Source organism: Capricornis sumatraensis, chromosome 2 (genome assembly GCF_032405125.1).
Source record: "Capricornis sumatraensis isolate serow.1 chromosome 2, serow.2, whole genome shotgun sequence".
Lineage (NCBI taxonomy): Eukaryota > Metazoa > Chordata > Mammalia > Artiodactyla > Bovidae > Capricornis > Capricornis sumatraensis.
This window is the reverse complement of record NC_091070.1, coordinates 202920586-202935906: the sequence shown is the minus strand read 5'-3', so window position 1 is coordinate 202935906 and position 15321 is coordinate 202920586. Positions and strand designations below refer to the sequence as shown.

The 15321-nt window shown below is 42.5% G+C and overlaps 1 protein-coding gene across 8 annotated transcripts in view; it reads left to right on the top strand.

Moving 5' to 3' along the window:
* ST3GAL3 (ST3 beta-galactoside alpha-2,3-sialyltransferase 3) overlaps positions 1-15321 on the top strand; it is a 195290-nt gene that overhangs the window by 61619 nt on the left and 118350 nt on the right. For 5 of the 8 annotated variants that reach the window (XM_068965259.1, XM_068965256.1, XM_068965254.1 and 2 more), the window contains one exon: positions 13239-13286. The exons of the other annotated variants lie outside the window; for them this stretch is intronic. In XM_068965259.1, the coding sequence (XP_068821360.1) occupies positions 13239-13286 (48 nt within the window). The remainder of the gene's footprint in view (positions 1-13238; positions 13287-15321) is intronic. 8 annotated transcript variants of the gene reach the window in all.

The window sequence follows — 15321 nt, the reverse complement described above, 5'->3', positions numbered from 1 at the left end:
GTCTTAACTAAGTGATCTCTTGGGAATGGAATGGCACCATACTCTTAATGACAGGCTATCAAGTATGTCTTTTTTTCCATATGAAGGAAAGAATGTCATACAGCAAATGACTTAATAGTCTTATCTTGTCCAAAGGTCTGTGGCACGTGTGAATATTGTAAGCCCACTTTCATAGAGAATCATGTCTTTTTTTATTATTTGGACTTCAGAAATTGTATTGGATCATAAAGCAATAAGTATTTCAGTATCATCTTGAACAGTAAAGGACTTTAACAAAAGATAGCCAGTATGTTATTATCTCACATTAGCTATTTGTTGTCCAGTTGCTCAGTCATGTCTGACTCTTTGTGACCCCATGGACTGCAGCAAGCCAGGCTTCCCTGTCCTTCACCACCTCCCGGAACTTGCTCAAGCTCATGTCCATTGAGTCAGTGATGCCATCTAACCATCTCATCCTCTGTCATCCCCTCTCTTCCTACCTTCAGTCTTTCCCAGCATCAGGGTCTTTTCTAATGAGTCAGCTCTTGTCATCAGGTGGTCAAAGTATTGGAGCTTCAGCTTCAGCATCAGTCCTTGCAATGAACATTCAGAGTTGATTTTGTTTAGGATTGACTGATTTGATCTCCTTGTAGTTCAAGGGACTCTCAAGAGTCTTCTCCAACACCACAGTTCAAAAGCATCAATTCTTCAATGCTCAGCCTTCTTCACAGTCCAGCTCTCACATCTATACATGACCACTGGAAAAACCATAGCCTTGACTAGACGGACCTTTGTTGGCAAAGTAATGTCTCTGCTTTTCAGTATGCTATCTAGGTTGGTCATAAATTTCCTTCCAAGGAGTAAGCGTCTTTTAATTTCATGGCTGCAGTCACCATCTGCAGTAATTTTGGAGCCCCCAAAAATAAAGTCTGACACTGTTTCCACTGTTTCCCCATCTATTTCCCATGAAGTGATCAGACCAGATGCCATGATCTTTGTTTACTGAATGTTGAGCTTTAAGCCAACTTTTTCATTCTCCTCTTTCACTTTCATCAAGAGGCTTTTTAGTTCCTCTTCACTTTCTGCCATAAGGATGGTGTCATCTGCATATCTGAGGTTATTGATATTTCTCCCGGCAATCTTGATTCCAGCTTGTGTTTCTTCCAGCCCAGTGTTTCTCATGATGTACTCTGCATAGAAGTTAAATCAGCAGGGTGATAATATACAGCCTTGACGTACTCCTTTTCCTATTTGGAACCAGTCTGTTGTTCCATGTCCAGTTCTAACTGTTGCTTCCTGACCTGAGTACAGGTTTCTCAAGAGGCAGGTCAGGTGGTCTGGGATTCCATCTCTTTCAGAATTTTCCACAGTTTATTGTGATCCACACAGTCAAAAGCTTTGGCATAGTCAATAAAGGAGAAATAGATGTTTTTCTGGAACTCTCTTGCTTTTTCCATGATCCAGCGGATGTTGGCAATTTGATCTCTGGTTCCTCTGCCTTTTCTAAAACCAGCTTGAACATCTGGAAGTTCGTGGTTCTAGTATTGCTGAAGCCTGGCTTGGAGAATTTTGAGCATTTCTTTACTAGCGTGTGAGATGAGTGCAATTGTGCAGTAGTTTGAGCATTCTTTAGCATTGCCTTTCTCTGGGATTGGAATGAAAACTGACCTTTTCCAGTCCTGTGGCCACTGCTGAGTTTTCCAAATTTGCTGGGATATTGAGTGCAGCACTTTCACAGCATCATCTTTCAGGATTTGAAATAGCTCAACTGGAATTCCATCACCTCCACTAGCTTTGTTCGTAGTGATGCTTCCTAAGGTCCACTTGACTTCACATTCCAGGATGTCTGGCTCTAGACACACCATCGTGATTATCTGGGTCGTGAAGATCTTTTTTGTACAGTTCTCTGTATTCCTGCCACCTCTTCTTAGTATCTTCTGCTTCTGTTAGGTCCATACCATTTCTGTCCTTTATCGAGCCCATCTTTGCATGAAATGTTCCCTTGGTATCTCTAATTTTTTTGAAGAGATCTGTAGTCTTTCCCATTCTGTTCTTTTCCTCTATTTCTTTGCATTGATCGCTGAAGAAGGCTTTGATATCTCTTCTTGCTATTCTTTGGAACTCTGAATTCAGATGGTTATATCTTTCCTTTTCTCCTTTGCTTTTTGCTTCTCTTCTTTTCACAGCTATTTGTAAAGCCTCCTCAGACAGCCATTTTGCTTTTTTGCATTTCTTTTTCATGGGGATGGTCTTGATCCCTGTCTCCTGTACAATGTCACGAACCTCATTCCATAGTTCATCATGCACTCTATCTATCAGATCTAGGCCCTTAAATCTATTTCTCACTTCCACTGTATAATCATAAGGGTATTGTTTTTGCTTTGGCTCCATCACTTCATTCTTTCTGAAGTTATTTCTCCACTGATCTCCAGTAGCATATTGGGTACCTACTGACCTGGGGAGTTCCTCTTTCAGTATCCTATCTTTTTGCCTTTTCATACTGTTCATGGGGTTCTCAAGGCAAGAATACTGAAGTGGTTTGCCATTCCCTTCTCCAGTGGACCACATTCTGTCAGACCTCTCCACCAAGACCCGCCCATCTTGGGTGGCCCCACGGGCATGTCTTAGTTTCATTGAGTTAGACCAAAGTGGCACAGTGGTAAAGAATTTGCCTGCTAATGCAGGAGACACAGGAGACATGGGTTCGATCTCTTCATTGGGAAGATCTGCTGAGGAGGAAATGGCAATCCACTCCAGTATTCTGTATTTCAGTGCTTTCCTTGAGAGATCTGAAGCCACTCTGATTTTTAAATTACTTTTATAAAATCTCTTTGCTGTTATTCTCTCTGGAAATTTGAGTGTTCTGAAATTTCATGATGACATACTTGTTGGAGGGCTATTTTTATTTTGTGCTGTACACTCAGAGGGCTCCTTTAGGTTAAAAAACTCAAGTTCTTTGGTTATGGGGAAATGTTATTTATGTCTTTGAATATCTTCTCCCTTCTATTAAATATTTCCTTTTGTTAGAACTTCCATAATTCAATTGTTGTGTTTCCTAAACTGGTGCTCTAATTAAGCAAGCAAGAAAAAACAAAAAATTTTTACTCCCACATTCTATCTTTGTCTTTTTTACTACATTTCCTTGACTTATTTTTTAATCCTTTCTATTTCTGCTATTATAGTTTTAATTTCCAAGAGTTATTTTTTGTTTTAATTCACTGAATGTACCTTTCTTTTACCTTGGACGAGGGGTATCTCCTCACCGCCGCCCCTCCCGACCTTGAACGTGGAATAGCTCCTCTAGGCCCTCCTGTGCCCGCGCAGCCCCCGCTCCTTGGATGTGGGGTAGCTCCTCCCGGCCGCTGCCCCTGTCCTAGAGCGGGGGATAGCTTCTCCTGGCCACCGCCCCTGGCCTCAGGAGTGGGGTAGCTCCTCTCGGCTGCTCCTGCACTATCACAGCCTGGCACACTCGGTTGCTGCCCCTCACCTCGGACGTGGGGTAACTCCTCTTGGCCGCCGCCCCTCCGGCATGGGGTCCTCCCTGCTTCTGCCCCTGACCTTGGACGTGGCGTAGCTCCTCTCAGCTGTGCTCTGTGCGCCGTCAAAAGCAAGAGAGTTCCATTAAAACATCTATTTCTGTTTTATTGACTATGCCAAAGCCTTTGACTGTATGGATTACAATAAACTGTGGAAAATTCTGAAAGAGATGGGAATACCAGACCACCTGACCTGCCTCTTGAGAAACCTGTATGCAGGTCAGGGGGCAACAGATAGAACTGGACATGGAATGACAGACTGGTTCCAAACAGGAAAAGGAGTACATCAAGGCTGTATATTGTCACCCTGCTTATTTAACTTCTATGCAGAGTACAGCATGAGAAATGCTGGGCTGGAAGAAGCACAAGATGGAATCAAGATTGCCGGGAGAAATATCAATAACCTCAGATATGCAGATGACACCACCCTTATGGCAGAAAGTGAAGAGGAGCTAAAAAGCCTCTTGATGAAAGTGAAAGTGGAGAGTGAAAAAGTTGGCTTAAAGCTCAACATTCAGAAAACGAAGATCATGGCATCTGGTCCCATCACTTCGTGGGAAATAGATGGGGAAACAGGGGAAACAGTGTCAGACTTTATTTTGGGGCTCCAAAATCACTGCAGATGGTGACTGCAGCCATGAAATTAAAAGACGCTTACTCCTTGGAAGAAAAGTTATGACCAACCTAGATAGCATATTGAAAAGCAGAGACATTACTTTGCCAACAAAGGTCCGTCTAGTCAAGGCTATGGTTTTTCCAGTGGTCATGTATAGATGTGAGAGCTGGACTGTGAAGAAGGCTGAGCATTGAAGAATAGATGCTTTTGAACTGTGGTGTTGGAGAAGACTCTTGAGAGTCCCTTGGACTGCAAGGAGATCCAACCAGTCCATTCTGAAGGAGATCAGCCCTGGGATTTCTTTGGAAGGAATGATGCTAAAGCTGAAGCTCCAGTATTTTGGCCACCTCATGTAAAGTGTTGACTCATTGGAAAAGACTCTGATGCTGGGAGGGATTGAGGGCAGGAGGAGAAGGGGACGACAGAGGATGAGATGGCTGGATGGCATCACTGACTCAATGGACGTGAGTCTGAGTGAACTCTGGGAGTTGGTGATGGACAGGGAGGCCTGGCGTGCTGGGATTCATGGGGTTGCAAAGAGTCGGACACACCTGAGCAACTGAGCTGAACTGAACTGACCTTCCTTTTAGAAATGGCATCTATTTCCTGAATAAAATATTTTCTCTCTGAGGATTTTAATGATTTAAAAAGTTTTTTCCCTGTCATATGTGTTTTCTCTTTTTCCACATTGCATTTATTTTTCATTTGTTTTGGTCTCTATCATCATATTAGATACTTTCTTCTGATGCCTGTGGTCATGGCTGTCAGCCTATGCTTAAGAGGGAGGTTCCTTCTTTTTAATATCATCTCTCCTACTTCTAGTGGTACCTGGTGCTGCCATTGATTGAGCCTTTGGGGAGTTCTGTGGTATATTTTAGGATATATTTCAGCTTTTCCCACTACTACTGTAGGATTTGCCTTTCCTAGTTTTGCTAAGTAAGTTCCACTTATTTATCTGCTTTCCAAAACTTCTGTTGCTGATGTCTCCTCTCCATTCTCTGTTCCTGTGTGTTTCTGATTTATAACAAACAGATGACCTTTTCTGTCATTTGGAGGGGTTTGGAAGGGAGCGAGGTATATTTGTAATCTAAATCAAGGTTCAGCAAACTATGGTTTGTGCACTAAACCCAGCTCTTTCCTATTTCTAGGGCACCACGACTAACACTTTCCCAGGTCCCTGAAGTTCCAAACTTCATCCTAGCATCTCACTCTGAGTCTTAACACACACCCTAATACCATTTTCAACCCACCTTCTATTGCACCAACAGGTGTTTGTAAGCGGTGCCGCCCTTTCCCCCTTTCCCCACCCTCTTAGAGAGCAGTTGGTAGTATAAATCTAGCTACTCTCAGACTTCCTGGTCTCCCTGTGGGTGCTGATGCCCCAGGGGGTGTCCTGCCCCTGATCCTCAGCCAAGTGCCTTTTGTCTCCTGGATGACATAGCAATTTCTTCTGCAATTTCATGGTGACTCACTTTTTAAAAATAGTCTTTGATGTGTCAAAGCCTTTTTTGAAAGTCTAAACAGGTTGTATTGACTAGTTCTCTTTTAGTTACATGCATTTTTACCTTCTAAAAGAAACCCTAATATATTATTTAGGTACAATTTTACCTTCCTGAAACCACACACCCCTTACTTTCCATGCTTCAATGCTTCTCCTTCAGTGTTCTCACATGACCAGCACAGCCTGTCCCATGAGTTTATTTCACACCAGCTCAAATACCCTCTCCTTCAAGTCTTCCCAGTTTCTCCCAGAAAAAATTCTCCCTCTTGCCTCTTAACTCCTAAGGGCAACTTTTCTAGAGGCTTGTAATATAGTTATTTATATCTTTGTATTCTCCTTCTGATGGTTCATAAATTCTTTCCTGTCAGGGACCTTGTCTAATCTTTCCATACAGTCTCTTGAGTTTGGAAGAACTCTGTATATGTTTGATAAATTAATGACATAAACCTAGGGAGAGACTTCTTGAAATAAGTCTACTAAGTCAACAGCCTCCACTTAACCCACTCATAGTTCAGTCCCACTAAAGTTACAAATGCCTTCCCAGTGAGTGATTCTTCAGTCTCTTTTCATTCAGCAGCTTCTTCCTCCTCTTTGCCACATTTAGATACTCCTTTTTACCAACAATTCTTACCTCCTCTGGCTTCCTCTGTCCTGCTACTCCAATCTCTAATTATTTTACTCATGTCTCTTCCATATACCACACTCTTCTAAATCAGTGCTTGTGTTTCGCTTTCTGTCCGTAGGCTTTTTTTTTTCCCTCTATGTGTCTTCAGGAATCTCATTTCTCTACGTATCTCAGGAATCTTCAAAACTCATGTTATGTTTGTTTGGGGTTAGGATTGAAAGGGAGTAAATCGAGGGGCTCAGACTAGGAGTTAGAGTTCCTCAGAATCTAAGCAGTGGAGAGAGTAGAATAAGACACAGGTTGAAGTATCAGTTTTGCTGATGGAACAGTAAATACCCAAAATTGAGAGCTCTTCCATGAAGTTAGATTGGAAAACACAGATTATACCCAGTGTCCAAGTGGGGCCTTCTACTTCTCCTGAGATTTAGACTGTTAGGATGAGTTGTGCTTGTAGCAGGTTATTGGGAAGGCAGAAAGCGCTCCAGGATATTAAAGCGTGCAGGCTGGAAGGTAAAGGAAGTGAGTCCACTCAAACTATAGACAGCTCCAAGATAGCAAGAGACTTGAAAATGAGAATCTCAGTTATAGGCCAAGTCCCTAGGAACTAAAAGCTAAATCTCAAGGTCTCATGGAAAGATGATGCATGGGATAGCTGACTGCACCGAAAGAATATTCTGGATCCAAGGCAGCTCTGGTGTCTTGTCCTCAACAACAGGGTTGTGGCTCTTCACTGTTGAAGAATTGATGCTCTGCCACTAACATGGGCCCCTAAGGCCCAGCATCAAGTCCAGTCCATAGCCTCCCAGCCTCTGTTCTTATTTGCTTGTTTGCTTGTATTTCCTGCCAACAGCCCCAGCTCTGTGCATCCCAACTCAAGTCTGTAAAAGGTAGAACCTGTCTGCATTTTAGATGGATGATCAGTCTATGGATTGCCTTCTCGTGGATCAGGTGCTCACCTGTGGTCCAGTTGTCTGACCAGAGGAGAGGCAGGGTCATGTGGCTTAGATGCAGGCTACTCCCATTTAAGCAAAGAGCAGCATCTCTATGCCCAAGCCCAGAATATAGATCTGTGTAATCCTCCTTCTTCCTAATCTCTTCCTCATGTCCCACAAGTCACTAGCCTTAGAAATGTTCCCTTTTAAACATTATTAGCATCCATTGGCTTTTGTTTTTTAATCTTGTTGCCACTGCCTTGGTTCAGGCCACCCCCATTTCTCATCTCGAATGTTGTGTTCTTTTCTACCCGTCTTCTGGCCTTCAGTCTCTCTTTCTCTCTCTCCAGTCTACCTTTTACTGTGTGGCCAGAATGGTCAGTTTAGTTCCTGCATAGCAGTGAACATTTATGTTTAAGAATATAAGTCAGATCAGTTTCTCCCCTAGTTTTAAGCGGGGGCTTCTCCCTGCTATTGAAATACAGTACAGATGTCTCACTATGGCCTCTTACATAAGGGTTCCTACAGATTTGCCTCCTGTCTTCCTCTCTGACCCCATGTCACACCCGCCTTGTGTTCTTCATGCTCTGTGTTCCAGCAACACTGGCCTTCTCTCTGTTTCTTAAATGCACCAAGATTGCTGTACTTGCTTTCCTTCCACCTGGAACTCTTTTTCCTTTGGTCTTTTCTTGGTGGATTCCTTCCTTCCAGCCTCAGTCATGTGTCGCCTCCTCAGAGAAGTCTTCCCAAAGTACCCAATCCAGCATTGCCTGTACTTCCACCTGTGATCACTGTTACATCATTGGATATTCTTCATGCCACTTATCCCTGTCAGAAATTATTTTGTTCATTTATTTACTGTTTTTTTTCAGTCTCCCTGATTGAAATATAGATTCCTTGAGAACAGGAGCATTTTTGTTCTTCTTTGCCATTGTATCCCTAAGTCTGGTATATCGTAGTTGCTTAATTAATATGTTGAATTAATGAACAATGAAATAGCCCCCTTAATTTCCATACCTATACATTATACTTAGCTTCCCCCCTTCAGCTTTCAGTTTCAGGTCAGTCACTCAGTTGTGTCTGACTCTTTGCGACCCCATGGACTGCAGCACACCAGGCCTCCTCCCAGACCATCTCCTGGAGCTTGTTCAGACTCATGTCCATTGAGTCAGTGATGCCATCCAGCCATCTCATCCTCTGTCATCCCTTTCTCTTCCTGCCTTCAATCTTTCCCAGTATTAGGGGCGTCCAACGTATTGGAGCTTCAGCTTCAGTATTTGTCCTTCCAGTGAATATTCAGGGTTGATTTCCTTTAGGGTGGACAGGTTTGATCTCCTTGCAGTCCAAGGGACTCTCAAGAGTCTTCTCCAACACCACAGTTCAAAAGCATCAATTCTTCAGCACTCAGCCTTCTTTATAGTCCAGCTCTCACACCCATACATGACTACATCCATAGCTTTGACTAGATGGATCTTTGTCAGCAAAATAATGTCTCAGCTTTATTGAGTTATTATTGACAAATAGCGTTGTGTAAGTTTAAGGCGTACAATGTGATTGTTTGAAAGATGTATATAATGTGAAACGATTACTACAATAATGCTGGTTAGCACATCCATCACCTCACATAGTTACCTTTTTGCATGTATGTGTGTGATGATAACATTTAATATCTACTGTCTCAGGAAACTTCAGGTATACAGTATGGTATTGTTAACTATATAATGCTTAGCTTTATATATGTTTTTATTTTACCTGTTAGGTTGTAAGCTACCTGACAGAACAGTTTTTTCCCCACTCATTCTTCCATCTCTGGGGCATGCCTATGGTGGCTAGCAGAATATATGTGTTGAGTGTGTGCCATGACAGGTAGTACCCAAAACATAGCTTATTCACCCCATAATATGATTTTTGGAAGCCTCTCCAATGACTGGAAAGACTGGGCCCTGTTCTCTGTCCTCTCTTTATATTCTTTTTATCCACTTCAGAAACCAGACACAGGAAGCATCTGACCATAATAAAAGGTTTCTAGTCAATTCTAGGTTTCCTCACTGAACAAAGTCATGTGTAGCGATGTTCTGTTGTGCTTTGGTCTGGAATTCTGTTTGGTCACTTGTGTAGCACACCACATGGCTGCCTCTGGCCTCAGAGCCAGGAACAGCTGGAGCCCGGGCTGCTTGAAATAAAAATGACATATTTGTTAGCCTGAGAGGGAGAAGTCTGGATATTCTTGCTCTGCTTCTTGCAAAACAAACTTTTCAATTTGTTGAATACTGAATTTTCCCTTTAGCTGTCAAAGTGGTTCATAGCTCAAATGATCTTATATCCTTCAGAATAAACACAAAAAAATGAATGGCCAAACTGATTCCCAAATCTCTGCCTTAAATGCTCAAAGCAATATCCATCCAAGTTACACAAAACATGATCTATCTCTGCCCTCTCACTTGCATCTTCTGCCGTTTAAAGACACACGCTCTTAGGAGCAGTCCACCACCACTGGAAATAATATTTACAAAAACTCTGACTCTTTCTTTCTAGTAAGACTGTTATCTGTTTGGTGCTTGCTTCTTGCTCATCCTTATCATGCTTTACTTCTAAGTGCCGATTAACATCTCTGCTTCCTTGGCTAGAAGGGAAAGCTCCTATCTGCTGGATACGGTAGATCAGGTAGGATAGATTAGATAGACCAGCTCATATCTCTGGTATCACCAGGCCTGGCACATAATAGGCCACTGATAATATTTGTGAGAAGGAAGGAAGAAGAAAAGAATTTTTTCAAAGCTGGTCTATTTAGGAATTGAGGTTACTGAGGTATAGTTAAGTGTTATGCATTGTAAGAAAAGGGAAAAGCCAAATAGCTTGTCAGCACATATAGTGAATCAGGAAGGCGATCAAGAACCTGCCATCCTTTTGCATTTGGTACCAATGAGTTAGGGGTTAAAATCCTAGAGCTGGATTAGAAAGTTTTTTCCTAACTTTTTTTCCCTCTGATAATACAAGTTCACTATAGAAATTTTTCACAACTGCAGGAATAAATGTCATCTATAATTCTTTCACCCAGAGACAACCATTGTTCACATTTAGGTTTCTTTTTTTTTTCCTTTTACTCTTAAAGTTTTAGTCTTTTAGTTAACGTGTAGCCTTTTTTTCTTTTAGAAAAAGATTGAAAACTTTGAAAGAGATTATTTCAGAACTGCTTGTGTGTACAAAGATGGTAAATTGCAATTGGAAAAATACTTGTCGACTGCAATAAAAATTTGAGATGGTGTTACTGTTGCTCATCTGTGCAGTCAGCTTCTCAGAAAGGCTTTGCTAATCTCCTCCAGGCGACTGTGATCCCTCACCTAGAAAGCGCCTGGGGCCCTTTCCTTATTCCCCCTGCACTGCTTCGTGGGAATGCTTTCATCTTCCAAGGATGAGGCTGGGCTTGAACCTCTGAATCTTTCTGCTACAAGGACATTTCAAGGTTGACTTGAATTGAATATTCGAGAATCTCTGTGCAGAATAGATCTCTCCCCACACCAGTTTGTGAAATATCACTCAGATAACATCACCTTTGAAAGGAAGCGAAGACATTTACTGGTTTATTCCTTTGTTTAATGAGCATGTTGACCACTTTCTGTGTGTCAGTCAGTGCACTTGACATCAAAGCCTCAAAATGAATAGACAGTCCTTGTCCTCAGGGGACGTGCAGTTTAATGAGAGAAGAGCAAGAGTGAAAACAGGATTATAATGTACTGTGACAAACGTCATAATAGCAGTGCAGTGATGGCCTGAAGGGGCAGAACTGACCAGAGAAGGCTTTAAGAGGGGGAGATGATCTCTCTGGGTCTTAATAGAAAAGTGGGAGATTTTCTATGCAGGCGGGCAGAGAAAACAGTATGTCAGATGTCTGAAAACATGAAGGTGAAGATCTCTTTGGAAAAATAGAAACAGTTTAGCATATCTGGAACATGGGGTATATTACAGGTCATAAATGAGCCAGAATGGTAAAGACCTTGAAGGTCAGAGCTTGAACTTTATCTTTCAGACTAGAGAAAGCCACTGAAGCATTTTAACCAAGAGCAAAGTGGTAGTCAGGTATACTTTTTAGAAAAGTCATGCAGCAGTATAAAAGATGATGGAAGTAGGCTAAGTTGGAGGTTAAAAGTGTGGATAAGGGGGCTATCGGAACACTCCCAGCAAAAGAAGGATAGGCAGATATACACAAAAGGCAAAGGTGGCGCTAGTGGTAAAGAACCTGCCTGCCAATGCAGGAGACATAAGAGATGGAGGTTCAATCCCTGGGTCAGGGAAGATCCCCTGGAGGAGAGCAGGGAAACTGCAGGATTCTTGCCTGGAGAATTCCTATGGACAGAGGAGCCTAGTAGGCTACAGTCCATACGATGGCAAAGAGTTGGACATGACTAAGTGACTGAGCACGCACCAGGTCTCATTCTGGTAACATATCAGTGAACAAAGCATCCATAGTGTCTGTCTTTATGGCACTTATAGTCCTGCAGTGGGACAGATGTAACTTCCAGTTTTGATAACTCTTGTGTCAGATTTCCATGTACAGTACAAAGAAAATGATGTATACCTGGAGATCTGAAGGACCCTGCTGGGGTGGGATGCTCCCTGGGGTGCAGATGCTGTTCCTATAGGCAGCCAGCTAGCATTCCTTTGTAGTGAGTGAGCCTTTTGAATATGATCCCTTTTGAGTCTGGGGTCTCTGGGGTTATGTTGGACCTTAAATTGTCTTGGTGTCCCTTGTATTAATAATTTGCATTTACTGAGCTGTGTGTTGGCTTTATGCCATCATTTGTATTGGCTCCTGTTGTAGGAAACAGCCATAAAAGATTCAGTTATTTATCTTATAATAGAAATGTTGCAGAAGTTAACAGTCTTCAACATGGTGCAGCATCTCCATTTATTAAGACCTGTAAGAGGAATTTCTTTCTGATCACTATATAGTATTTGCTTTTCTACTTCTAGTTGCTCTGAGGCACCCTGTCCAGTCCTGCTTCAGGTCTCCTCCACACAGGACACCCTCTGCCTGGAATGCCCCTTCCCTTCTTGTCAGGTTTAACCTCTACGTATCCTGCATATCCATCAGCTTGCAGTTCAGGTGTCACTTCTTTAGGGAAGCCTTCCCTAACCAATATATATTCCCCTTCCAAACTTTTAGTGCTTTTCCCATATTCTTTGTTGTTATTGTTTTTACTTCATCAGTTTTCAGTTGAATAAGTTCTTGTTGGGTAACGTTTTTTCTCTTAGACTGATGGCAGATCCGTGAGGGTAGAGATCATGCATTTTTGTGTGTGTCTGGATTGCAAAGGCATAGTATAGTATTTTGCATGTAGTAGATGCTCAATAAATATTTACTGAATAGTTGAATAAATGAGTGAATGAATATACTGTGAGCCCTCAATCTTGTTCATGTTCTCCTTTATTTAGCTGTTTGGGAGCTCAGACTTCTTTGAGTCAACCTGTAGTGTTTGGTTAGGTCCTCATGGCATGCATTTTGTGCACTAACATTCCCCTGACTATATAGTATTTTTCCTTCCTTTGATTTCTTCATTTTTAAAATTCCAGTGTATACTGTAAATTCCTATAAGTCACTTGATGCCTTTTGGGGGAGGAAATAATAAACAATTGGATATAATAATAGGAAAAGAAAGTAAATCAAAGGAAAATGTTGGTGCCTTTAACCAGATGCAGGAGAGACATTTTCTTTTGCTTTAATTTTATTTCCACTGTGCAAAGGAAAAAGAAGTAAATTTGTCCCCTAATTTGGCAGGAAATGCTTCTGAAGAATTTGGAGCATGTCTCTGCCCTGAGATGTTCCTCCCAGTGGCAGGAAGCTGGGGCTGGGCTCGGCAGGGCCTCCTGGCCCAGCGGATGGGTGGGATGGACCTGTGGAGGCTGTCTGTGCAGCTGATTCCAGTCCTGTTGACCTTTCCTTGGGAGAGGGTTTGGGCAATGCCAGTGAGAGCTTGCTTTTTTTGTTTGTTTTTGTTTTGTTTTTACTGTAAGAAGGAGAAAGAAATGAACTTGTCCTCTTGTGTTGCAGATTCAGTGGTTCTTTCCTTTGACTCCGCGGGACAAACACTAGGCTCAGGTACCAATCCCTCCCCCTCTGTCATCCTTTCTGCTCTCAGCACAGGCCACAGTTGAAGTGGAGCCTAATGAGGTCGGGGAGGGGATGTTGGGGAGGGCACTGGAATATCTCGATATTGTGGGAAGGTCTCAAGAAGCTTTTCTAGGGACCTGTGGTCTGGGAAACAGCAGTGGGATGCAGCATCCAGAGGACTTTGCCAGTTGCTTTAAACGTGTGCAGCGAAGAGTCTGCAGTAGATGCTCCCTCCTCATTCAGGGTGGTCCAGGGTCATAGAAAAGATGTCTGTTTCCTGTGCACACATCCTGTTGCAGAGAGAGATGGGCAGAGGCCGCTGAAAGACACCAAGCTCTGGGCACGCAGGAGCAGTGGACCATCAGGGTCTCCAGGAACATACTGGGCTGGTGAGGGCATCACAGCTTCCTGAGGACACACACCCTATTGCAGGTTCACAGGCACACCCCATATAACTCAAATACACACCTCCTGGGTGTACACCTCCTGTGTGTCGGGGCACAGCACCGTGCACACATGCTGAAGCACTCGCATGCTTCCCTGTGTCGACAGTGCAGGGCGCAGAAATCGGCACACCCACCACTTTGACTCAGATCACCCAGTCTTAGTGGAGCCCAGCTCTCTCCTATCTCAGGCTGTCTGCCTGCCCCACAGCACTCTGCTGCTGGCAGTGAACAGAAAGGGAAGATACTGATTCTTCAACTTGCTGCCATTGCATCCGTATGGGAGCCCCAGAATGACTTTACCTCATGAGGAGAGCATCTCCATGCATCGGGTCTTAATTTTTACTTGAAGATGGTGGTCCTTGTACCATAGGTGCTGCCTGTGAGTAACAGGGAGACTTTGCTGGTCTGTTAAAGGCAATTAACCCATTTTGCTGTGGTTGACTGCAATAGATTGATGTTTCACAATGCATCCATGAGGTTCAGGCCACTGTAGCAATGTGGATGAGGGGAAGGACAATCAGAGAATATAATCTCAGCTACCACTGTTTACTGAGGGCCTACTGTGTGCCAGCGCTAAAAACACCAAAGCCAAGTGCTTTACACACTTCTTGCAAGGTGGATAGTAAGTACATCTTTAATTATAGATAAAGAAACCTAATACTCAAGAGTCAAAGTACCCTGTCCAAGGCCACTCATATCTGTCTAACCCTAGATCCTATACTCTCTGCCTTGCCATCTTGCTGTTCTCATACCTTGATACTTGATACTCCACTGAAATGCTTTAAGACAGAATGGACAGATAGAAAGAGTTTTGAAATAGGCATAAAGTTGTGAATCAATTTTATTACATTTATTACAATTTACTACATTACAACTTTATTACAAAGTAAAACATCTGTTAATCAAAAGATACCATTAAGAGAGTGAAAAGACAGAGTGAAAAAAAAAATGTCTATAACATAAATAGCCAACAAAGGGCTTGTTTCCAGAATAAAGAGCTAAAAAGATCAATGTGAATAAAGAAGCAACCCTGTGTAGAAACAAGCAAAACACCCAAATAGGCCCTTCTCAAAAGAGGAATCCAGATGGTTAATAACCCAATGAAAAGGTCTTCAATTGTATTAGTACCTAGGGAAATGCAAATTAGCATTTCAAGCACAAGCTGGAATCAAGATTGCTGGGAGAAATATCAGTAACCTCAGATATGCAGATGACACCACCCTTATGGCAGAAAGTGAAGAAGAACTAAAGAGCCTCTTGATGAAAGTGAAAGAGGAGAGTGAAAAAGTTGGCTTAAAGCTCAACATTCAGAAAACTAAGATCATGGCATCCAGTCCCATCACTTCATGGCAAATAGATTGGGGAAACAGTGGGAACAGTGGCAGACTATATTTTCGGGGGCTCCAAAATCACTGCAGATGGTGACTGCAGCCATGAAATTAAAAGACGCTTACTCCTTGGAAAGAAAGTTATGACCAACCTAGACAGCATATTAAAAAAGCAGAGACATTACTTTGCCAACAAGGGTCCATCTAATCAAGGCTATGGTTTTTCCAGTAGTCATGTATAGATGTGAG